We start from the raw sequence: 26,642 nt of genomic DNA, 5'->3' as shown, positions 1-26,642 counted from the left end.
AAGGTAAAAGTTAACATAAAGACCATTAATAGAGGAGAAAATAGCTTAGAGGTAAGCTAATAGGGTTCACCATCTGGTAGGATTTATTCTTACAGTACAATAGGCTCACTCATCACGCATCTCACTTTGTTTACGTTTGCGCCTTGAGTAGAGGTTTATATATTTAAGAGAACGTCGCGGTTTTATAACCTAAGCAAATACTGCCAATCCCACCAGGCTTGGTGTGGTCTTTCAAATGCTCCGATACCCCTCAGAGGGCTTCGAGGCAAGACAAAAACCTGTTTGGCGCCAAAGCCACCAGAAAGACTTCAGCAGCTCCAGGACTGAGGAAGGTGATTTGGGCCCAGTGGGCTGGACTTGCGTCCCAAAACGTAGCTCGCCATGATAACCACAGCAACAGTCAGGTGAGTGAGAGCAGAAGCTTCGGCGCGAGGAGCTAAAACAAGCGTACGGCGTAAGCGTCGAGACCTCTTCGCTCCCTGGGCGGCGCAGGCGCAACGTAGGTCCACGCTCTGGGGGATTGAGGCCCTCACTTTGTCGTCACAGGGCAGATGATCAGGGTGCGTCCGCCTCTTCCCTCCCCCTTCTACCCTCCTCCCCTTTCCCCTCCCCTTGTCCCTCAGTCTTCTCCCTCCTTCCTCTCTCCCTCCCTCTGGCGTCCCCAGCCGACTCCCGCTTCCGGTCGGCGGCAGTCTGCGGAAGGGTGTCCCGCCTCTTCCGCCTTTACAGAGGAGGTGGCGGCGGCGGCGGCGGCGGCGCCTGCGCGTCTTCTGTCAGGGTCAGCAGGCGGGTCCCCTGGGTGGTCCACCTGCGCTTCGCGGAGCCGCGCCGTGGGGGTCGATGGCGATGAACTATAACGCGAAGGATGAAGTGGATGGTGGGCCCCCGTGTGCTCCTGGGGGCACCGCTAAGAACCGGAGGCCGGATAACACGGCCTTCAAACAGCAACGGTTGCCGGCTTGGCAGCCCATTCTTACGGCTGGCACGGTGCTACCTACCTTCTTCATCATCGGCCTCATCTTCATCCCCATTGGCATCGGCATCTTTGTCACCTCCAACAACATCCGCGAGATCGAGGTGAGGGGAGGGAGCGGCGGTGGGAGTTGGCGCTGCTCTGGAGTGGGGTCCTCCCGGTCCGCTCCACTCCAGCCTCAGCTCCCTGGAGGTTGACAGGCGGGCTCCGCCCTCCCCCGCGTCTTCCCTCTCTTCTGTTTCTTCTTTTTCTTTCTGTGTTGTTTTCTATATTTGCAGTTTTGTCCGAGTTTCCTCTTGCGATTTACAGGGTTACGGACGGAATGGATGTTTAATGCAGGGAGTGGGTCAGGTGAAGAACGCCCGCCCCTTCAGTGCGCGGTTTGTGTGGTTCGGTCTGGGTTTTCGCCTCCAACGGAGGTTTAAAAAAAGGTGGGGGGGGGGGGGGGGAGAAGTTAGATCTGGATGTAACTCCGGAAGAACTGATGTGGTCAGAGTCATTACTCGTGTAGGGATTACAGAGATTAACACGTTGGCCATTGTTAGGAAAGGAGCCAGAGTCATAGAGCTATTGATGATTTTTATGTAAAGTTGTCGTGTTATCAGGTCACATATTCGGACACGTAACCGAAGTGCGCACAGAAGTTTTCATTTGGGGCTAATAAATGCTCTTACTTGTAAGGCATGATATAGGTTAAAGGTAACCAGAATCTTCAATTCTGGTTTGCTTTTAAGCTACGCTTAATCACTGTGAAATACATCGCTCTAGTACCCCCCCCCCCCGAATTTAAATTTGGAAAAGAGTCAAGGGCTATACGCAGAGAATTAGTTGTACACTATCTACTGAACATTTTGCTGTTATAAACATGACATAGAAACTTGGGAAAGCATCTTGACTGTCGGAGCCGTATCATAGTATCTTCATCTATCTGTAGTGGTGAAGATAGGTTGATACTGGAATGTAAATGCTTTGTAGAGATGCCCTGTATTAAAATCTGCCCATCCTCTTGTATATCGAAGGGTATAGTTATCTGTTTGGAAGGGCAAGAACTGGTATCTTCTCATGATTCCTTCTGTTAGGTTATGCCATTTTTTTTTCTAATTTTATTAAATACTTTAAATATGTGCATGTGATTTAATGGGTCTTTCAGAGTAATTTTATTTCAATTAATGGAATAGGAACAAAAATACCTATTTTATGGTATAATTTACGATGTTACTTCTAAAAGCAAAATCCGTTTGTCTTTTAATTGTACAGTGCTCACTTTGATGTTAATACTAATAAGAATAGTATCAATAGCATAGTTTTTAAATTTTACTAAAAATTCATTTTTGTTTAGTAACAGGAGAAAGTGCTACAGTATGTTTCTTCAGCATGTATTTTTGTTTTATCCTTTTACCTCCCTAAGTGTCCTGCATATGTAGATAGTACTTGTTCACCCAACCACAGTAGGATCACACATATTAGGATCTGAGCAAAAACAGTGTAATGCAAGGACCCATGGGCTCTAGATTGGAGTTAGGCAGAGGTAGGGTTAAATTCCAGCTCATCTACTAACTAACTAGCTCAGTTTCTTGGAAAATTTAATCTCTCCAAGCCTAAGTTTCCTCACCTGTAAAATAGGTGAATGATGCCCCCCTTTAAAATACGAGAATTAGAAACAATATAGGTAATATTCCTGGCACTAAGTTTTTACAATAAGTAGTTCCTTTCAATATGATAATCACTGATCAGGAGATGAGAAATGGAGTCAGAGGGATTGATATTTGTCACTAAGCTATCAGAGTGTTGTAAAATTAAGACAAAAACCTAGATGTCTTGATTCCCAGCCTTGATCTTGTACACTACACTAGAATCCTACTGCAATGTTTGTAGTTAAGTAGAAGAAAAGAATTTAACGTTAGAAATTTGATCATTTTACTTAAACTTAAGATAATAAGATGAAAGTAGCAATAATTTGGAATTTTATATGATGGGTATTTGCTAAATTATCAGAACTTAACTTCTGTTAATGTTTAATATACTATGAAAATAAATATTTACTTTCTTTAAAACTTTTGGGTTCTGAAATAAGTAAGCAGTTGTTGAAATGGAAATTTCTTAACTAGCTCTCATATATGTGATTCTGAATCACGGGGGGCTGAGGAGTCTCCTGCGCCTTGGTCTGATGAAAAGGGCACTGAAGATTCAAGGCATTAGAGTTGAGGTCTCAGCTCTGTTACTCTCTAGATTGTGATCATAGGCATACTTTTGAGTCGCAGTTTCTTTTTCTTGAAGAATCAAAAGATTCAGACTAGATGATCTCTGAAATGCTGTTCAACTCTAAAAATCTATGACTTCAAGCTTTAACATGAGTTTTAAAAATGCTGCATATTTGAATTGTATCACCTTTAGAACCAGATGAAATGAAAATTGGTAATGATTAGGAATTTTGTACCAATGCTGATAGTTGTGTAAATAGAATTTTAAAAATTAATTTGGCTGTTAAATATGTAGAAAATTGGTTCTGGACTAGAACCAATGTGAAATATTAGAAAAACTAGGGAACATTCCCAAAACATACATGCTTGTTTCTGCCAGCTCTCCACCTTTTGTTAGCCACTAGTTTAGGTTAAAATATATTGAGGGTTATTAAAAGTAAATGGGTAATGAGAAGTTCTTGCCAGTCTCTACACTGTAAGTTGTTCACACCTCTTTAGCTTATTTCCTCAATTTTGAAAATTAAAAAAAAATTTTTTTTAATGTTTATTTCTTTTTGAGAGCGAGAGTGGGGCAGGGGCAGAGAAAGGGAGATGAAGAATCTGAAGCAGGCTCCGGGCTCTGAGTTGTCAGTGCAGAGTCCAACGTGGGCCTTGAACCCATGAACCGTGAGATCGTGACCTGAGCTGCAGCGGGACACTTAACTGACTAAGCCACCCAGGCACCCCTCAATTTTGAAATTTTAAGAACTTTCTTTGCTGTATTACATCAAATTACTAGGCCAGAGGAGACTTGTCAAATAAGAATGCTTTTGTAATTTAGCTTAAAGTGCTGATAAGATCAGAAATTCATATTTTTGAGACACAAAAATCGATGGGTCTTTACCCTTCTCCCAGAAATGTTATCTTAAAAAATTACTCTTACAGAGCACATTGGACTCCCCTGAAAAGGGTACAGAAAAGATATTTTTAAATTTTAATGCTTCTATGTGGCAGTATTATCTTCCCAGCTCCATCCTGTTAGGTTTGTATATCTTGTTTAGTTGGGTTTTAGATTTTCCACCATCTAATTCAATGAAGTTGTTAGAAAACTAAAGTTGTTAATTTTATCATTCATAAGAAAATATTTTAAATATTTAATATCTCAACACTAAGGTTTAATATCTTCATTTAATATTAGCAGCAAGGAATGAATATTTCCTTTAATTTGGCAGTTGTAGGAGTCAGTCACATACTTTTATGGCAAAAATAATGATTTTCTAGTCTTGGGACCTTGTTGGTGAGGCTGAGATATTTCTTGAATAGAGTTAACGTGAGAAAGGTAATGAAATATTCTTAACTTTTGCAAAGGTATTTATCAGTGTGAAGTTATATTGTTTTAAATTAATGGTTAGAATCAGATGAAGACATTTTTCAAAGTAATATTCAGAGTAAATTTAAAATTTTTTTTTTTTTTCAACGTTTATTTATTTTTGGGACAGAGAGAGACAGAGCACGAACGGGGGAGGGGCAGAGAGAGAGGGAGACACAGAATCGGAAACAGGCTCCAGGCTCTGAGCCATCAGCCCAGAGCCCGATGCGGGGCTCGAACTCACGGACCGTGAGATCGTGACCTGGCTGAAGTCGGACGCTTAACCGACTGCGCCACCCAGGCGCCCCAGAGTAAATTTAAAAACTATTTACTTCAAGTTAATATTGCCAAAAGGTTCAAGTTAATGTTTTCATTAACTTTTAGTGGAATAGGACCCCTCCCACCCACTACGCCCTTGCTGCCCGCATGTATGATAGAGAAATTCCACCTCTTTTCTACTTTATCTTATGTCATTTACTGCCCTCAATTATTTAATTCTGGTTATTTTCTGTTTCCCTAATTTCTGATAAAAATATTTTTTATCTGTTGTTTGTACTCCTATGTAACTTGGATTCTTACATAATAAGATTTTTAAGATGATTAGATTTCTCTTCTGCATTTAGTATTATTCTTTGTGTATGCTTAACTTACAGCTAAGAGTCAAGGAGGAATAAGTTGCTGTGTAGAAATGATTGTTAGAGATAAGGTACTTTATGTTAAGAAGTTTAAAATTTTGATATTCAAATGAATTGCAGCTGCTTAGAAGCTGACTCTTGGAAATTAAGAAGTTTGTAGTGTTTTAATTTGTTTCTCAAGTAACTTTAGTACTTAGAGCAAGATATGACAAAGTAAATATGGCTGGCCCAGACCATTTTGTAAAGCTCAAGAACTGAGAATAAATGGTTTTATAGATGAACTATTGCAATTGATTTGATGATAGGGAACACTAATTTTGGACGTCACTTACATGAAATGTTACCCCTCCCTCCCCCAAATAATTCCATTCTTATTAGTAGACCTGTATTACCAAAATATTGTATGCCATTGTTATTATTATATTTTGAATTTCATCAATAAAAATTTGTGCAAAGTTGTTTTCTTTTGTTATATAGGAACCTACATAATATCCTTGACCTTGCTTCTTGATTTGCAAAGTCCAGAGTGTTTACTTTCTAGCCCTTTACAGAAAAGAATTTCCTGCCCTTGACTTCAAGTTTTAAAGAAACATACAGGCAAATTTAGCATTTGTTACAAAAATAGCAGTGTTTAATTTATACATTCTAGTCCTCAGTAATCTTTCAAGGTAGGTATAATGATCCCTGATAATTGCTTGTGTTCAGTCTTCTTTGTACACATTTAATAGATATATAATACCTTAGCTAAACTTAACATTAATCTTGACTCAGGTGGTATCATTTTTCATTTTTTTGTCACAGTCAGATTAAGTTCAAGCAAGGTAAAAAAAATTGCTTTTGAAATTTTTACTTTGAAGAAAGGATTTCAGATAAATTCTTTAGCATGTAATTATTAGTTCAAAGGGGTACTTAAAATGCCATTTAAAAAAAATTAATCTAATTAATACCTACAATGATTTACCTTATTACTCAGCATTTTGTTGGGTGACCTGTTTAGGTCTTAACATTGATTTCCTTTAAGACAAATTCACATTCAAAAATGGAAGTTTTCCAGTCCTTCTTATATAGTGTAAATACTGCATGTCCTTCAAATTCCACCTTTCCCAGCACATTAAATTCAGTTTGTTTCTTAGGAATAGGATGTATTTTTAGAATTACTAAGAAGAAGTGGAAGTTTGATTTAGAGGAACAATTATAGTGGTAGCAAAACAAAGCTGAGAAATATGATAACTCTTAAACTAATCTAGTCATCTACATCTGTTGTTCTGTTTTACCTCTGATTCTTTGTGTTTTGTATTTAAGCTAATGGGCAGGTCTACAGTTTATCATTGTATTCTGTACTGTGCTTTGTATGCTTTTGACATTTAATATTAACTTTTTAAAATAGGGGAACTGTATGTAGTTCCTCTTCCCCCAGTAGCCTCTTTCTTTCTAGGATAAGTTATGGACTATTGTCTTTAGTATAAACCTTTTCCCTACCTTTATTGAGGTATATAGTTGACAAATAAAAATTGTATGTTTTAAGGTGTTCAGTGTGATGGTTTGATATATATATATATGTGTACATTGTGAAATGATCACCATAATCAAGCTGATAAGCACATCTGTCACCTACAGTTACCTGTTTAAAAAAATTTTTTTTTAGTGTAAACACTTTGGTGAGAACACTTAAGGTCCACTCTCTTAACAAAAAGATGTGAAATGACAAGTGTTGGAGAGGGTGTAGAGAAAAGGAACTCAGTGGAATGTAAATCGGTACGACCTTTATGGAAGATCCTCAAAAAATTAAAAAAGGAACTACCATAGGATCCCACAGTCCCACTACAGAGCATATATCTAAAGGAGATGAAATTAGTATCTGAAAGAGATAGCTACACTCCCATGTTCACAAACTGTGTTTATATCCAGCAGATTTTATTACAATCTGGACATTAGGACAGGCTACCCTTGAATTTTAGCTGATAAAGGACATAATGGGTTTTGGTGGTAAAACTCTATAGGCTGAATTAAACTTCTCAGGAGTTTTAATTGATATTGAGCACATTCTGTACACAAAGTGCTGTTCTGGATATAGTGAATTTTAGAAAAATGTTTGGACAGGGCCTCTTTTTTTTTTTTTTTTTTGCTCATGCAGAGAGCCTGTCTTAAGGTGCCTAGAATCTTTTGTGATGGGTGGGGGGAGGGGGCGGGTAGATGAGATTATACACCTAAAAGGAAAACTAAGCATTGCTAGCTGAGTAGCACAAATAGAATATGCCTTAATATTTCAAAGGAAGATAAGATCACATCTGTCTTTAATAACCATGGAAAGGTTTGTGGTGGAAGTGGGCTTTGAGCTGGAACTGGAAGAATAAATAACACTTCTAAATGGGAGGTTGGATGCCTTCCAAGAAAGAAGGTTAATATGAACAGAGATGTAGTGACAGGAAATCAAAACGTATAGAGAAAATCGGAATAAGGACAAATAACCCAGTGCTAGGTTGTGGATAGACTTGAGTATTTGATAATGAGTATATTGAACTAGGGAAGTGACAGTGATTGATACAGTGTGTATCCATTAGGATTGGGTTCAACAAGGAGGAATTAAGATTTTCATTCTCATGTAAAAATCCCTTAGAAACTTGGTTTCTGGCTAGTTGTAAAGGTTGTTTTACTGGGTCCTCATTCTGTCTAGTTTACTGCTCTGCCATTCTTGGGGATTGGATCCCGTGCTGACAGGCCAGAATGGAGGAGAAAATTCTGTTGTCACATCCTTTTCCAGACAGAGGTATGAAAGAAGGGATAGAGAACAAAGGGATAGGCCTTCTAAAGAAGGTTCATGGAAGCTGCCACGTACTCCTCCACTTAGTAACAAGACCACATGACTATAAGGGAGGCTAGAGGCTGGAAGTGTGGTCTTTATTTTGATAACAAGATTGGGGTGTGTGTGTGTGTGCGTGTGTGTTTTGTTTTTAGAGAAATTGCTTTTCTTTTTTTTTTAAGTTTATTTATTTTGAGAGAGACAAACACAGGCAAGCGGGGGAGGGACAGAGAGAGAGAGGGACAGAGAAGAATCCCAAGCAGGCTTTGCCCTGCCAGAACAGAGCCTGATGTGGGGCTCAAACTCATGAAACCACGAGATCATGACCTGAGCCAAAACCAAGAGTCAGATGCTCAGCTGACTGAGCCATCCAGGCACCCCTGTGTGTGTGTGTGTTTGTGTGTGTGGGTGTGTGTGGGTATGTGTGTGTGTTTTAATTAAGATTTTTAATTTTGGTGTAGTTAACATAAAGTGTTTTATTAGTTTCAGGTGTACAGTATAGTGATTCAACAAGTCTATATATTACTCAGTGCTCATCATGATAAGTGTACTCTTTAATCCCCATCCCCTATTTCACCCATCCACCCCACCCAGCCCTCCCTCTGGTAATCATCAGTTTGTTCTCCATAGTTAGTAATTGAGTTTTCAACTATGGAAGAAAGGTAGCACAGAGATTGAGGTTGGAGGATGTTAGGAGTCTCTGCAAAATTGGGCTATATATAGGAAGATTTGTCTGGTAGTAATATGTTGGCTAGATGGAGCTAAATCATCTTGTATGAATCTAGTAGTTTAGACACTGAAAAATAGATTGCATTTTTATATTGATTATAGTTGTGAGTTGAACTTGATTTCATAGTAAAAGCCATTATGTGTTGTTTTATATGTGAAATGCAAATCAGGTGTATCACTTTGTTGATAAATTTTTTAAAAATATGTTAATAGAAGGAATATTGAATATCATTATCTCCCTCTTATTTTCTTCAGACTCTTTTTTTTCCTTTTCTGTTCAACATGTAAGTGTGTTCTAGTTCTACCTCTTAAAAAATGAAAAGTCCTATCTTAATTCTGTGTAGTAATAAAAATATTAATGACTTAACTTTGAGTGTTTACCCTGCTAAAAATTTTATATCCATGTGTCATTTGATATAGTGATACATGGTAATGTTATTATTACTTTTTTTTTTTTTTTTAAGAAGGGGATGTTAACTCTGAGATTAAGTCGTTTGCTTAATCACGTGGCTAGAATTCATATCCTAGCACTCTTACCCTTTGTTTTCATTCCTGTAGTTGCTGGTCCGTATTCTTTTTTTTCTCCACAGTCTGTTTGAAAAGAAGGGTCCACACTTGTTGATAATGTCCATTCTTATCTTTCATTAACTTGCTCCTTAATTTATCGTATCTGAAGTATATTGGATAGTTGGATGTAAAATGCTATGAAGAAAAATAAAGGAAGGAAAGGGAATAGGAAGGGTTGAAGAATGATTGACAATTTTAAATACAATAGTCTGGGAAGGCCTCAGTAAAGTGGTATTTGAATAAAGATCTGAAAGAAGTCAGGGAATGAGCCATATTGATAACTGAGGGAAGGATGTTCCAGGCAGAAGAAATAGTAAGAGCAAAAGTCTTGAAGAGTGTGTTTAATAGGATGTTTGAGGAACAGCAGAGAGGCCAATGTGGCTAGAGTAGAGTGAGAAGTGGGAAAGAATAGTAGAAGATAGGGTTTGAGTGGTATAGTAATGGGGTGCACATCATATGGGTAAGGATAAGGATTTTGGAAGCTATTGAAAAGTTTCACACAGATTGGTGACATGATCTTACTTATGGTTAAAAGAGTCATTCTGGCCATGATATGGAGAATATTACCTGTGGGGATAAGAGTAAAGTGGGTTTGGGGGAAGCAAGAGTGTCCTGTCTTCTTCAAAGTCCTTCTAGCTGGACTAAGAATCAAACTGACATGAGATGATCCAGTTTAACAGTGTACATGTGGGGAATCCATACAGATATGGAAATTCCAAAAACAGGCAAAATGAGATATATGTGTCATAATAAACTAAGGAGAAGGGATAGAAGCTTGGAACTTTAAAGGGAAGAAATGTAGTTCACAGGGACATAATTGTTTGGTAAACAAATGTTTGCTGGGCCATTCAGAAACAATAGGGCATAGAAGACTTTGATCAAACAGGCCTTGGTAGGTTCCTCCCTGTCTACCATATGTAGTTCATAGTATAATGTAGTTATCTATGATGATAGCTCTCTTCCTGGAGCAGGTCCTCTATTTAAATTATTTTTAGGCAGTTGTGGGGGAAGTAAAGACCTTTTCCTGAATCTGCTGGGTTTTGATGGCCTTTTAACTCCAAGTAATCTTTATGCCAAAGTGACCCATCTTGGAGCAGCTTGCCCTTGGCTCCTGCACAGGGAAACGAGATAAGGGTCTATTGCAGTAATTCAAGCAGGAGATGATGGTGGCCACAGTAGAATGGTTGCAGTGAAAAGCAGTTAGATTTAGGATATATTATGAAAATAGAGTTAATAGAATTTTCTCAGGTAGTAGACTTGTGGGGGTGGTGGTGAGAGAAATGATAGAATCAAAGATAACTTTAAGATATTTTGACCTTCTTTGGAAGAATGGAGTTGTAGTTTATTGAGATGGCGGAAGACTATAGAGGAAGTTTTGGTGTAGTACTAAGGGTGTGAGTGTGAGAGGCTGAAAAAAAAAGGGTTCCATTTTTGACTTGCTAGGATGAGATGCCTTTTAGACATCCAAGTTGGAAATAATGAGCAGGCAATTGAATATAAGAATGTCTAGGGGGAAGGTTAATACTTTGGTTACATATTTTGAAGGTTAATTAACACAGATGATATGTAAAGACAAGATAAAATGAAGTCAAGAGAGTGGTTATAGGTCAAAGAAAAGTGAGAGCATCTAGACAGCCCGGAATCACTCCAGTGTATATAGAGGTTGGGGCGATGGGGACGAACAGCTAAGGGGATTGGAAAGGAGCAGCCAGTGAAGTAGGAGAAAAACAAGGTAAGTGTGGTGTCCTGGAAACCAGTTTTGAGGAAGAGTAGGTGAACAACAATGCCCAGTGCTGCTGCTGCTAGTTCATATGAAGGGAGTGTTGAGAGCTGACCTTTGTATTAGCAACATAAAAAGCATGGTGCACCTGCCTTACAGTGAATGCCGTCACCATCTACCGGGTTTTTCCACACCAGAAATCCTGGAAGTCAAACTAAACTTATTTGTCATCATCCCATCTCTAGGTACTAAAGTTCTGTAGATTCTAGATTCTACTTTATGTATCTTGAATCTGTCTTTTCCTCATTTCCAATGCCCTTTTCTTAGTTTGTGTTCTCAACATTTCCCACCTGGATTGTTGCGGTGACATTCTGTTTTCTTTGCTTCTAGTCTGATATTTTCTTTTCCTTGTTTTAAAAAAATGTTTACTTTATTTTGAGGGGGGAGTGGGACGAGGACAGAGAGAGAAAGGGAGAAAGAGAATCCCAAACAGGCTCCTCACTGTCAGCGCAGAGCCCGACACAGGGCTTGATCACATGAACTGTGAGATTCTGACCTTAGCTGAAATCAAGAGTCAGAGGCTCAGCAGACTAAACCACCCAGGCGCCCTAGTCTGGTATTTTCTTTAGCAGGGTGAACTTTTTAAAAGACTAGTTAATATTTCATTTTCTTGCTTAAAGTTTCTCCTATGGCTCCCTCTAGTATTCAGGCTAATGTTCAGACCCCTTAACGAATGTAATTTTCTTTATGCTATCATAAATACTTCTCTATTCTCTAACCTCACCTCCTACCACTCCCCTACCCTTTGCTCTAGCCATAGCAGACTACTGTAGTTTCTGGAATGTGGAATGCTGCCAGGTCTACCTGAAATGTCCTTCCTTTTCTTATTCTGCCATTTGTTTCAAATTTCATTTGTGTCGACACTGTGGAAAGTGTGCCTGGTTCCTCCCTTTTCCCACCTGATATATATGTTTCTCAGGTTCCATAAGTACTAGCTTATGGCCTGATATAACATTATCAAATTATATCCTGTAATTATTAACATGACTTTCTATTTCACTAGTCTAAATTTTTTTGTAGTATGAATAGTGTATTTTTCCATTATGTTTTTCCATCCTGTGGCACAATGCTTGGCATCTAATAGGCGGTAAGACGTTTTAATGAACAAATTAATTAAACCGAATAAGTACAATCAAGAAATTTTAAAACAGTTTATTGATCATCTGAATGGTACTGTGGGTCTGAAGGAATTCTTGAAATTGGCCAAGGAAAATGTTATAGAGTAGAAGATGAAATTTGTATGATATGATATCCATTGTCAAGAGCACCCTATGACGGCACACACATGAGTTGTCTCTTTCCACAATCTCAGCTTTATTCAATAATAGAACAGAGTTAATCACAATTATAAAGCAGGTTCAGGATTCCAAACTCTCAGTGTCAATTCACCATGTGATTAAACCTGACTTCTTACACAGCACACAGAGCAGAACGTAAGATAAGCCATACAACAAACAAGATAACAGAAGGGTATAGGAAGTTAAAAAGTCAGTCTGTGGATGCGCAGTTGAGATAAGACCTCATCTGGTCCAGGTCAGCTCTGGGCACTTGCTGCTTATTATGTTCAAGCAGTGAAGGATCTCAGTTCTGTTCGGAGATAATCAGGCAGAGCCTTCGGTGGCAGTTGCCTTTTTTAAGTGGTCAGACATAGAGGTCAAGTCTAAAGAGTGACATTTTGCTGCAAAAATCCTCTCCCTTTTAAAGGAATTTAATCAGTTTTGGGCCCCTGCATATCTCCTCTGGTTCTGCTTGTTATCAGTTCTGGGATGTCAGCTGATGCTGGTCCTGGCGATATCTCCTAGCTGCAGTACCTTTAACTACTTGCATCATTGCTTGACACAGGCTCCTGCTTGTCATAAGAAACTCCATTTTGCTCTCTACATCCATCTATATCTAAAGGCAAAACACATTTGCCTGTTGAACAGTATCTAGATAGTGCCGAAAATTTAGCAAACAAGTTGATTGGCAAATGTTGCAGCGAGGGAGGGGGGTGCATGATTTTAAAAATGGCATAAAATACACTCACTGCTCTGCACACCAACACAGATTTTTTTGGGGGGGGGTTTATTTTAAAAGTAAGTGCTGTTGTATACATATTAGTTCTGAAAATTTGGAAGCCAAAGACCAACTACCAGTTACATGGATTTGTAGTTTGATTTCTAAAATTAATTGAAATTTATTTAAGGATGATTATATGACATTAGAGCATCTAATAACATTGTTCATCAATACACTAAGTTGGGTGTTGTTCTGAGCTCTCAGGTCTCACATTATATATGATTATATTTGTTTTTTTTTTTCTTTTTAAGTTTATTTATTTTGAGGGGGAGGGGTGGCAGGAGGGTCAGAGAGACAGGGAAAGAGAGCGAATCCCAAGCAGCCTCTACAGTGTCAGTGCAGAGTCCTATGGTGGGGTTGATCTCATGGTTCATGAGATCATGGCTTGAGCTGAAATCAAGAGTTGGACTCTCAACTGAGCCACCCAAGTGCCCCTGATTATATTTAGTTTTGAAAAAAATTTTGTGACTTATTTTTACTTAATTTTTTAGAAGCTATAATGTAATTTTTTCCCCTTCCTTTAAAAAAATTAGCATGAGGTCTCAAGTTTGATCTGTAGTGGAAGCAATGAGAGTCAAATTCATGGATGCTAAATATATTGTTAAGGAAGAATTTGCAGAACTTGGGGGCTAATGCCAAAGTTGAGATTTTGAGTTTAGATGCCTGGGACAATGGTGATGCTTTAGCCAGGGCACAGGGGTGCAAGAGCACCTGGCTCCAGCGGTCCCAAATAGATCAGGTTCAGCCAGTGGCTGCTGACAAAATCCAAAGACAGAAAAATGAGTGGTGGTGAAATAAGAGAGCAATTTATTTTAGTGTGATCAACACTGGGGAGATAGTGGACTAGTTTCCGAAAGTGCTGAAAATACTTCTAGGTTTATATGAGGAAAATGTGGGGGCACCTGGGTGGCTCAGTCAGTTAAACGTCTGACTTCAGCTCAGGTCATGATCTTGGGGTTTCTCAGTTCAAGCCCCTCATCAGGCTCTGTGCTATCAGGTCATGATCTTGGGGTTTCTCAGTTCAAGCCCCTCATCAGGCTCTGTGCTATCAGCCTGGAGCCTGCTTCGGACTCCATGTCCCCCCCCCTCCCCCCCCCCGCTCCTCCCCACTCTCTCTCTGTTTTTCTCTCTCTCTCAAAAATAAATAAACATTAAAAAAATTTTTTTAAGAAAAATGTGGGACAAAGGTCAGTGGGTACATGCCGGTGGGCAGTAAAGGTCTGGGCAGTCATTGTCTTGGAGTCAGTCTTACAGACTCTTGCTTGCTCAGGGCACTCCTTATTGCTTAAAGGGGGGTTGTTTCAGTTCCCATCTCGGGGATGCTTTCCCAGAGGGTCTTTTGCTTGAGTTAAGAGATAAGCTGGAAATAACTTAATCAATTAGAAAGTACAGACTGAGGTCAAAATGGAGGTAGTTGAAGTCCTTTTTCAGTACCGTTTACAGACATCAAACGAAAACAGTTGGGTGTAAGATTAAGGGATTCAATGAATCATCAGTATTGATTTTTTTTTTTAAGTCAAATTTTTAGGGAAGCACAACCAAAAAGGATTAAAAAATCATATATGTATGAGTTAATTTTCAAAAGATCACCATAAATTTGAATAGAGATGGTTAAGAGTTCCAAGTAGGAAGGAAGAAACACAACCAAGTGAACTCAACATCTATGAAAATAAAATGGGACTGGGGGTAGAGATAAGACCAGTGACAATTTAGAGAGGGGAGTATAATGGATGCCACATGATACAAGGTAGCATGAGGTTATTGTCAGAAAATAGCGCTTGAGACACAGGTAAAAGCCACTAATGTTTGGATATCAGTTGTATGACTATACAAAAACAGTATTTTATATAGAGGTGATCATGTATTTCCTCAAAATAGAAAGGTCTGCTTTATTCATATTAGTTTGTCTGTTCCTTTAATCTACCCTATTATATAGGTTGGAGCATAATTAGCAATGCCCTTTTCATTAGTTTTTCCTAGGCAATTTTTGTAACTTGATACCTTAGTAAGACTTTTAAGGTATAGACTAAAACTTTGTTGAAAGTAATTTTTTTCTGTTGGTAGAAATGGATTAAATGCCATATATAAAAACTTTGTATTATAAAATTCTATTTCAAACTCTAAAAGTTAAGATGGTCCTGGGATTATATTGTCAGGGAGGAAGAATTTCTGCTACCCTTCAGGGTCCTTCTAGTTGGACTAAGAATCAAATTGACATGAGACAGATTAACAAGAGAAAATAAAATTTGATAATATACTACAGGGAATGCGTACAGTCATCGAAATCCCAGCAGTCAAGCAACATGATGTTTATATATGAGCAAAGGAGAGGAATAGGGGTCTGAGGATACAAAGGAGAAAAAAACCATTAGCATGAAGGTGAAAGGAGGTGTTGGGAAAGCAAAGATTGCCCTGTTGTGTAGGTAAGTTTCTTAGGTAAAGAGGAATCTCTGTTAAGGCTCTCTTCCTGGTACAAGTAAGCATTTGACGGGGAAGTGAAGGGCATTTCCTCAATCTGCTGGGTTTTGATTGCTTTTAACTTAAAATAATGTTCATGCCAAAGTGACCCATCTTGGGGCTGCCTGCCCTTGGCCCCTACAATATCTACTTATCATAGCAAAGTTGTTTTTAATCTATATTTTAGTTGCAAAGTATGAAGATTTGGTAGCACTGTTTAAAACAGTGGTGTATTCACAATTGATACCAATTTTATTTGAAAATACAATGAATGACTTTAAAATTGATTTCCGGGGCGCCTGGGTGGCTCAGTCGGTTAAGTGTGTGACTTCGGCTCAGGTCATGATCTCACGATTGGTGAGTTTGAGCCCCACGTCAGGCTCTGTGCTGACAGCTCAGAGCCTGGAGCCTGCTTGGGATTCCATGTCTCCCTCTCCCTCTGCTCCTCCCTCGCTCATGCGCTGTCTCTCAAAAATAGATAAATATTTTAATTTTTTTTTCAACGTTTATTTATTTTTGGGACAGAGAGAGACAGAGCATGAATGGGGGAGGGGCAGAGAGAGAGGGAGACACAGAATCGGAAACAGGCTCCAGGCTCCGAGCCATCAGCCCAGAGCCTGATGCGGGGCTCGAACTCACGGACCGTGAGATCGTGACCTGGCTGAAGTCGGACGCTCAACCGACTGCGCCACCCAGGCACCCCGAAATTGACTTCCATATTTGTAAATTGTCCTGTGGTGCATGCTGTTCAGGATTATAGGCAGCAGCAGTGCAGTGTAATGGAAAGAACAGCAACTTTGGAGCTGGACAGATATGAACCTATCACTGTTGTGGATTGAATCTTGTCCCCCCCCAAAACATATGTTGAAATCCTACTCCTAGAACCCGTGAATGTGACTTTATTTGGAAATAGAGTGAGATGTAATCAAGTTACATGAGGTCATTTCAGTGGGCTCCTGTGCAATATGACTGGTGACCTTATGCGAACAGACAGATGTGCATAGAGGGAAGGTGATGTGAAGACACAGACATAGGGAGAATCATACAGCAACTGAGGCAGAGGTAGAGTGATGCAGCTGCAAGTCCAAGAACACCAAGAATTGATGGTCACCACCAGAAGCTAGAAGGAGGCAAGCAAGGAATCTACCTAGAGTCCCAGAGGGAGCATTGCCCTGCTGATACCTTGAATTCAGACTTCTAGCCTCCAGAATTGTGAGAGAGTAAATTTCTCTTGTTCTAAGACACCCAGTTTATGGCTGTTTGTTACAGCAGCCCTAGGAAACTAATATAGTTACATAACAGCTGTTTAACCTCTGAATCTCAATTTTTCTGTAAAAGGTTAAGAATGTATTGGCATGGAGAAGACATTTGGGAATTAATAAGCTAGTTTTGATATTGCTGTCCTTTCTTCAAACATAATTTACATTATTTATTACCTACTTCATCAATGTATCATTTCCAAGTGTGAGATTGAAACTTACTGATTGAATTAGTAGTAAAATCGTTGTCTGTGGTTCCTACTTAGGTTCTCTAATTTATAGAAACATATAACAGATTTCATATGATCCATACAGTTTGATTAAGATATAAAGGACTAAATTGTTTTGTAGCTGTAAGTTTAGAATTAAGCTTTTGATTTTTTAAAAAGTAATCTTCAGAAAAGATTAAAATGGAGTGACTGAACCTAAAAAAAAATCATTTAACTGCTTTTAAGAGACTGTAAATAATTTAAATATGGATGTTTATTTCTTTCCTTTACTCCCTTTATCTGGTGAGCATGTTTGACAGGAATTTGTCTATAGTGATATATTACCTATTAATAAAACATTTTAAATACTTGAAAATATATTATTCAGTGCTCTAAGGATACCCAGCTGCCTTATTGTACCCCTGTTACTTCTCTCACTCACACAGTGCAGACCCACCTACTTTCCTACTAGGGTGAAAAGAACATAGATTTTGGAGAAAAGCAGAGCTGGGTTCAAATTCTTGCTCCTCTTTCCTAACAGGGTAATCTTGTGAAAATTATTGAACTTTCCTAAATAACAGTTTCCTAGGTTAAAATAAGGAGAATAAAAACAGACTTTGCCAGGACTATTGTAGTTTTTAACAGTGTGTATTAAGTGTTTATAGTGTCTGTGCTCTCTATTTTCTTGCTTCTCTATTCCCCCTCTTTCACTTGTACAAATGTTTTTTTTCTTTTTACTTTTTTTTTTAATGGCTCAGTTCAAATTCTTTTTCCTTCTCACTTTTTTTTTTTAATGTTTATTTGTTTTTGAGAGAGAGAGAGGGAGTGCCAGCAGGGAAGGGACAGAGAGAGAGAGAGACACAGAATCCGAAGCAGACTCCAGGCTCTGCGCTGTCAGCACAGAGCCCAAGGTAGGGCTCGAACCCACGAACTGTGAGATCATGACCTGAGCCAAAGTTGGATGCTTAACTGACTGAGCCACCCAGGTGCCCCTCTTTTTTCTTCTCACTAAGAAAGTTTTGGTACACCTACTACTCACTGTCCTCTTTACCATTCAGTTGGCACTTAGCATTTATAGTAGTTTTCTTTGTATTCACGTGATACCTTTGATAAAGTAGTCTTCTAGAGGCAAAGAGGACTGATGAGTCTTCAGAAAAAATTTAGTGGGAGGAACATTGGGTTTGGAGTCAGAAATCTTCGGTTCTAGTCTACCACCAGCTATTGCTATTTGTATGACTTTGGGCAGGTTTCTCAATGTGTTCTCTTTGCATACAAGGGAGATAACAATACAGAATTTTGGTGAGGATCAGATGATATACAGTATGTATATAATAGAAAGGAATGTGTAAAATGTATTGAAGTATAAGATACGATTGCTTTTGTATCTACTTTGTACCATATGTTATGCCTTGCGTGTAGTAAGACTTAATATGTTAATGATAGTGATTTTTAAAAAATTCCTTTCAGGGGCATCTGGGTGGCTCAGTCTGTTAAGCATCCAACTTTGGCTCAGGTCATGATCTGATCTGTCAGTGCAGAGCTTAGAGGCTGCTTCGGATTCTCTGTCTCCCTCTCTTTCTGCCCCTCCCCTGCTTGCATGCACTCTCTCAAAAAATAAATAAATATTAAAAAAAAATTAAAAATTCCTTCCAGATTTCCTGAACTCAGAAGACATGCAATTTTTTTGAAATTTTTTGCAATTTTGAAAACTGTAATAAAAAGATTGTAATGTAAATGTTTTGGCTATCCCTTTATTTTGTTGAAGTATAACTTAATATTCAGCAATTATTCTTGGTTCCAATAAAATGTTCAGTTTTAATATACTGTAGTATAATTGATTAGATTTAACATTCTATCATATTATGTTTGTTCAAATAAATAAATAATGTATACCCTTGGTTAGTCACAGCTAATGATCCTTCTTTCCTACTTTGTCCTAGAAACTAATTTGAAAGAGTGATTTGAGAGGATTTTGTTCAAAGGCATACAAAATGGTAGTAGGCCCAGCTGGCAACTTTTTTTTTTTAAATCCTTAAATTAGTCTTAAAAAAGAGAGAAAGTGTGTGGAGATTTTTTAAACTAAAAATTTGAAAACAAATTAATGAAGTTTAATACAGATTTTAAAATATAGTTCTGTCTTGGGGCACCTGGGTGGCTCAGTCCGTTGAGTGACCGACTTCGGCTCAAGTCATGATCTCACGGTTTGTGAGTTCGAGCCCTGCGTCGGGCTCTGTGCTGACAGCTCAGAGCCTGGAGCCTGCTTCTGATTCTGTGTCTCCCTCTCTCTCTGCCCCTCCCCCACTCATGCTTTGTCTCTCTTTCTCTGTCTCAGAAATAAACATTAAAAAAATAAAATAAAATATAGTTCTGTCTTCTAAATGGTCTCATCTTTTCAGTATCATAAAACTTGGCTTTCAATGGAATATTGTGCATGTAGAGGCACTGAATGAAAGGTTGTGGCCCAATAGTTCTAGTGCTAAATTACATATGTTTTGCCTCTTTTCATCTAGGAGACCTGTGTTTTTAGCTTGTTTTAGTTATGTGCCTAACTTTTCCTAGATATTTGCAGTGAATAAAAATTTTCTTGGGGCGCCTGGGTGGCTCAGTCGGTTAAGCGTCTGACTTCAGCTCAGGTCACGATCTCGCGGTCCGTGGGTTCGAGCCCTGCGTCGGGCTCTGGGCTGATGGCTCAGAGCCTGGAGCCTGCTTCTGATTCTGTGTCTCCCTCTCTCTCTGCCCCTTCCCCGTTCATGCTCTGTCTCTCTCTGTCTCAAAAATAAATAAACGTTAAAAAAAATTTTTTTTAATTAAGAAAAAATTTTCTCTAAACAAAGTTTCATTAGTAAACAAATAAGCTTGATGGAGAACATTTCAATATCAGAATTTGACAAAACCAAGATGAAGCAGTTTTGTGTTTTTTGAAAAGCAGTCAGATGTTGCAATTAGATGCTGGCTCTACTTTCTATATATTGATTTTAACCTTTTTTCCAATTATAAAGAAAAAATGAACATCCATATATAAAGTTTAAATGTTCAGTTTCAGAAATAAAAATTAAACGGCTATTTTTGTACTTTACTAAGGTAAATTAAATTCTTATTTATCGAAACAGTGAGAACACAAGCCACAGACTAGGAAAACAATTTTTTAAAGATATATTTGAGGGGCGCCTGGGTGGCGCAGTCGGTTAAGCATCCGACTTCAGCCAGGTCACGATCTCACGGTCCGTGAGTTCGAGCCCCGCGTCGGGCTCTGGGCTGATGGCTCAGAGCCTGGAGCCTGTTTCCGATTCTGTGTCTCCCTCTCTCTCTGCCCCTCCCCCGTTCATGCTCTGTCTCTCTCTGTCCCAAAAATAAATAAATGTTGAAAAAAAAATTAAAAAAAAAGATATATTTGATAAAGGACTATTATCCAAAATATGCAAGGAACTCTTAATATTTAGCAATAAGAAAATGGAAAACCCAATTAAAAAATGAGCAAAGACCTGAAGAGATATCTCACCTAGGAAAGTATACAATATCTTAACTTGGGCTCTTATGACAAGATACCATAGACTAGGTGGCTGAAACAACAGATAATTATTTCTCACAGTCCTTGAAGCAGGGAAGTCCTAGATCATGGTGCTGGTAGGTTCATTTTCTGGTGAGAACCCTCATTCTGGCTGGCAGAATGTCACTTTCTTGCTATGTCCTTACAAGAGCAGAGAGAGAGTTCTAGTCTCTCTTCTTTTTATTAAAGACACTAATCCTGTCATAGGGACCCCACCCTAATAACCCTCATCTAAACATAATTACCTCCCAAAGGCTCACCTCCAAATGCAGTCATAATTGGAGGTTAGGACTTCACAGTACAAATTTTGGAAGGGATAAATTCAGTTCATACATTCCACCCTTGTGCTCCTCAAGTTCATGTTTTTCTTGTATGCAAAATATACTTTGATTCCATCCCAACAGTCCCCCAAAGTCTCATCTCATTCCAGCATCAACTCTGACGTCTCATCTAAGTATCAGTTCAGTCAGATATGGGTGACACTTCAGTTTCATTCATTCTGAGGCAAAATTTCTCTCCAACTGTGAACCTATTTAACCAGATGAGAAGTTTGTGCTTCCAAAATATAGTAGAGGAACTGATAGGGCATAGACATTCTTAAATGAAAGGGGAGAAAATGAGAGGAAAAAAGGGGTTACAAGTTCTAAGCACATCTTCAAAACCTAGCAAGGCAAATACCATTAGATTTTAAGGCTCAAGTGTAATCCTCTGGTTTGATGCTCTGCCCTCAGGATCCACCAGGCTGTCAGTCTTGCTGCAAGGCTCTTTCTTGGCTGCTGCCATCTGGCCTGTTGAACCCTTTTTCATCTTTGAACTGAGGATGAAGTCCTGATGGTCTCTGAGTCATCTTTGGGGTAGTTCTTCCCTTGTTTTGAAGAATGATAGCACATGTTTGCAGTGAATTGGTTCTATCAATCTGTCCGGTAGGATCTAAGAAGTCCCACAGCCCTCTTCATTTTGTCCCGACTCTTTCCTCTTTGGTTCAAACTGGTATCATTTCTGCTGGCATGGCTGCTTACATCCATGGTTCACACCCACACTAACAGCTTTACCTAGTGGTTGTTCAGCCACACCCATAGTATTCTCTTCAGTACAACATTTCTCATTTTTTGCAACGTGGATAGCCTTGAGAATCTCCCAAATCTTTTAAGTTTTGGTCCCTTTTTGCTTAACATTATTTCAGCTTCTATTCATTTCTCCCTTCTTGCATTTAACTATATGCAGTCAGGTGGAACCAGGCCACTCCTTCAACACTTTGCTTAGAAATCTTCTAACTAAATATCCAGTTTCATCTCTCACAAAATATCCTTCCACAAAACACTAGAACACAGTTTAGCCAAGTTCTCTGCCACGTCGTAATAAGGATCACTTTTTTTTTTCCATTGCCAAGTAACATGTTCCTTGTTCCTGTCTGAGACCTCATCAGAATGGCTTTTACCATCTATTATTTTGACCAGTATTCTGTTCATGATTATGCATTCTCTTAGAGGATGGTAGCTTTCTTTCTGACTCTTCAGATTTCTTTCTGAGGTCTCAGCAGAATTACTCTTAATGTCTATATTCTTAGCATCGATCTCCAGTTTCTTGCAGCCTCTACCCTTTATACAGGTCCAAAGCCACTTCTTTCTTTGTAAGTATTCGTTATAGCAGCACCCCACCTTTCAGTACCAAACTCTGTTTTAGCTTGGACTGCTGCAAAAACAAACAAATAAAAATAAACCAAAACCCAAAAAAATGAACAAAAAACACAGACCAGGTGGCTTAACCAACAGACATTTATTTCTTATGGTTTTGGAGTCTGGGGAGTCTAAGATCAAGGTACTGGTAGATTCAGTTCCTGGTAAGGACCCTCTTCCTGACTTTGCAGATGCTGCCTTTTCAATTTGTTCTTACAGGACAGAGAGAGAAAGAGAGCTCTGGTCTCTGCTTATAAGGACACTAATCCCATCATGGGGGCCCTACTTTCATGACATCATCTAAACCTGATTATCTTCCAGTGGTCCCACCTCCAAATATAATCACATTTAAAATTAGTGCCTCAACATGTGAATTATGGGAGGATATATTTTGTCCCTAATGTACAGATGGCAAGTAGTATATGAAAGATAACATAACATCATTAGGGAATTGTAAATTAAAACGAGATACCACTGTACACCTATTAGAATGGTGAAAATCCAAAAAATTGACAGCAGCACATGCTGGCAAGAATGTGGAGCAACAGGAACTCATTCACAGCTGGTGGGAATGCAAAATAATACAGATAGTTTGGCAGTCTTACAAAATGGAGTGTGCTCTTACCTTACAATCCAGCATCCCTACTCTGTTACTTACTCAAATTGGCTGAAAACATAGGTTTACACAAAACCTGCACAAGGATGTTTATAGTAGATTTACTCATAATTGCCTAAACTTGGGGTGTCCTTTAGTTGGTGAATGGATAAATAATCTGTGGTGCATCCAGAAAATTGAATAATGTTCAAAACTAAGAAGAAATGTGCTGTTGAGCCATGAAAAGACATGGAGTAACCTTAAATGCATATTAAGTGAAAGGGGCCAATCCGAAAAGGTTACATACTGTGTGATTACAACTGTACGACATTCTGGAAAAGGCAAAACTGCGAAGACAGTGAAAAGATCAGCGGTTGCCAGTGGTTAGGGGAGGGAGGGGTGTATAGGTAGAGTACAGAGGATTCAACTCTGACACTAACCATTGTGAGCTAGCATCAGACTCCACAGGTGTAAGGGCATGGTTCTCAACAAAACCGCCACAACTTTCGACACCAGCTGCAAGTCAGGTCCCCAGGCTACCCACACTTCTGGTTAACTAGCACAAATCCGGGGGTTTCCTAAGACCTCCCCTCCCAACACACACACACACACACACACACACACACACACACAACTGTCCTTCTGATGTCAGTTGCAAGTTTAGAGGTCTCCAGGCCATCTGCACTTGACTATAAATCTGGGGTTCTTATGACCCTTCTCAGATTCAATAATTTGTCTGAATGACTCAATTTGAGAAAAGTGCTATACTTAGGATTGCAGTCTTACTGTAAACAACATAAATTAGGGCTAGCTAAATGAAGACACATTGGTTGAGGTCTGGGACGATCCTGAAAGAAGAATCTTTCGCCTTTCTATGGAATCAGGGCACATCACACTCTCTTGGCACATCAATGGGTTAACCAACCAGGAAGCTCCCCTGTGCTTCCATTTCCAGAGTTTTTATTGACATTTCATGACCAGGCATGATTGATTAAACATTAGCCCACATGATTGAACTAAATTGCTATCCTTCTCCCTCTTCCCAGAGGTCGGGCTGGGCCAAAGTCCCTAACCACATACAGTCTTTCTGGTGACCAGCCCCCATCTTGAGCCATCTCTTTAGCACAAACTCTAGTGTGTGAATCAAGAGGCTTATCGAAAACAAGTATACTCCTGTCATTCAGGAAATTCCAAGGGTTTTAGAAGCTCCCTGCCAGAAAACCAGGACGCAGACAACACAAATTCTTTATTTTACAACACCAAGTTTTTTTGTTTTTGTTTTTTTTTGAAAATGTACCATGGAAAGCTGAGGTGACTGAAAAGTATTCAAGATGGGAAGATTTGAGAGCAATGATTGGTTTACTGATCTCTGTATCAGTTTGGTATTTTAATTGTTTAGACTTTATATAGCAGTGTAAATCTTTATACATCATGTAGTTAGAATTTTATATCTGGGACGCCTGGATAGCTTGGTCGGTTGAGCGTCCGACTTTGGCTCAGGTCATGATCTCTCCTCTTGTGAGTTTGAACCCCACATCTGGAGCCTGTTTCAGATTCTGTGTCTCCCTCTCTCTCTGCCTTTCCTCCACTCATTCTCTTTCTCTCTCTCTCTCAAAAATAAATAAACATTAAAAAAAATTTTTTAAAGAATTTTATATCTGATTTTATGTAGAACTATATTTCTCTTGGTAAAAAGGAGAGACGAATTTAGGAAAGATGAGCCAGTAGAATAATATAGGACCCTTTCCAGTTTTTGTTACCTTACTTTGTCAATATAAACAGATACCTTAAAAACAACTTTTTTCTGTACTATAAGTTGTTTCATTGGACTCATTTTTCCTTTGAATAGCAATTTATTTCAGAGTGTATCCACTTTCTCCAAGGGAGTGCTTACTTACATTTTTCTCTTACAGATTGATTATACCGGAACAGACCCTTCCAGTCCCTGCAATAAATGTTTGTCTCCGAATGTGACACCTTGTATTTGTACCATTAACTTCACACTGGAACAGTCATTTGAGGTCAGTATTCCCAATGTGTTAGAAAAGCCTGCTTTAAAAAATACTTCATTAAAAATTTTTTACTAGTTATTTCATTTTTTTGTAATCACTTTAATTTTTTGAAGTACATACACTTTTGAGCAAGATTGTTTTGTTTGGCTATTGCATTATGCTCTCTGGTAATTAAATATATGTATTTATTTAAGTAGTCAAGTTAGTACTTTATAAACTAAATTTAAAATATTTTATCTTTTCACTGGAAAATTTTATTACTATACAAATCAAGGCTTTATCATGTTTATATCAAATAGTTTAACCTACTTTTAATTCTAAAGCAAGTTTTACTTTAGAACATTTACTAATTCATTCATCATTTAATTGTATTATTTTCTATCCGATATGAATTACCATAAATGCAAACACTTAGTGAAACTTTATTGATCTTTTATGTCTTGATAAGCAATTAGAACACTGTGTATATGTGTGTGTGTGTGTGTGTGTGTGTGTGTGTGTGTGTGTGTGTGTGTGTAGTTGTCAGTGTGTATTTTGTTTTCATACTTCTCTGTCATTGGAAATTGAGCAGATGCTATAAAAGACATGAAGATTTAGAATAGGCATTATACGACCAGTTTGGGCTTTCCTTTACCTAAAAATTGAGCTTAAAAAATTATTGTTTTATTCTTCAGGGAGCCAAACTACTTTAATACATGTCAACTTTTTAGATTTTTTCACACTTAAAATATTTTTAAAGGCCTCGGTGACTTTTATAGTCTCTGGTAGATGGTTGCCATCTAGTGGTTGTAGATGCTCTTGCACTGAGATAAAGGATAATAACACTATCTTAAAAAACATGAAAATAAATTTGGGAGAAGACAGTAATTTAATTATTTTACTATGTTTCAGCAGAAATAACATATGAATTTAATTTCTTTTTAATGTTTTGTTTTATTTTTGAGAGAGACAGAGAGTGTGAGCAGGGGAGGGGCAGAGAGAGAGAGGAAGACACAGAATCGGAAGCTGGCTCCAGACATTGAGCGTGTCTGCACAGAGCCTGACGTGGGGCTCGAACCCACGAACTGTGAGATCATGACCAGAGCCGAAGTCAGATGCTTAACCAACTGAGCCACCCAGGCGCCCCCATATAAATTTAAAACATCATAAAAATTCTATTCTTTTTCACTGTGATGAAGAAAACTGTAAAGATAGATGCATCAAGTTCTCCTTTTGTCAAAACAGACAGAATTAAGGAGATAAAACAGACTTGTAATGATTAGTAGTTTCAGTAGTTTCTGTCCCCATCCAAAAACACTTATTTCAGAGCTTCTCTTTCTGAAAAGTGCATTCTTTTGTGGGCTCTGTGTCCCTTCACAAGACCAAACTTTGAATTGGATTAACGGCCTTTTCAAAGTTATTTTGTCTTAGTATTCATTGAAAGGATTTCTTTTTCAGTTTATAAGTTGAATTTACTATACTGTTTCTTAGTTGAGATATTTTTAAGCATATTCTTTGTTTCTGTGATATTTTTGATAACCAAAAAAAAAAGTTTTTATGTATATAAACATTTTCTCTATACAGAGTGGGAAAGTTTGCATAATCTGACATTTGAAAATCAAATTTTAAATAAATAATTGTGTATGTGAAAATAGCAAATCAAATAAAGCATACTTGAAATGTTACTGAATTTTTTTTAATTGAGTTACTTTTGATTATAGACTATGGAGGTGGCAACCAGAAATGAGAAAATAGGTTACTGTTTCTGCTACCTCCTATATATAACCCTAAGTCATTCAAGATGGTTTTGTGGTACC

At 38.4% G+C, this 26,642-nt stretch overlaps 1 protein-coding gene across 1 annotated transcript in view; it reads left to right on the top strand.

Moving 5' to 3' along the window:
* Positions 1 to 536: 536 nt before the first annotated feature.
* Positions 537 to 26,642, top strand: part of TMEM30A (transmembrane protein 30A) — a 39,392-nt gene continuing 13,286 nt past the window's right edge. The window contains 3 exon segments of the mRNA XM_003986315.5: positions 537 to 722; positions 724 to 1,077; positions 24,748 to 24,855. Of these exon segments, the coding sequence (XP_003986364.2) occupies positions 552 to 722; positions 724 to 1,077; positions 24,748 to 24,855 (633 nt within the window). The 5' untranslated portion in view covers positions 537 to 551.

This window comes from Felis catus, chromosome B2, assembly GCF_018350175.1.
Source record: "Felis catus isolate Fca126 chromosome B2, F.catus_Fca126_mat1.0, whole genome shotgun sequence".
Taxonomy (NCBI): Eukaryota; Metazoa; Chordata; class Mammalia; order Carnivora; family Felidae; genus Felis; species Felis catus.
The sequence above is the reverse complement of the archived record's forward strand: the minus strand, read 5'-3'. Positions and strand labels throughout refer to the sequence as shown.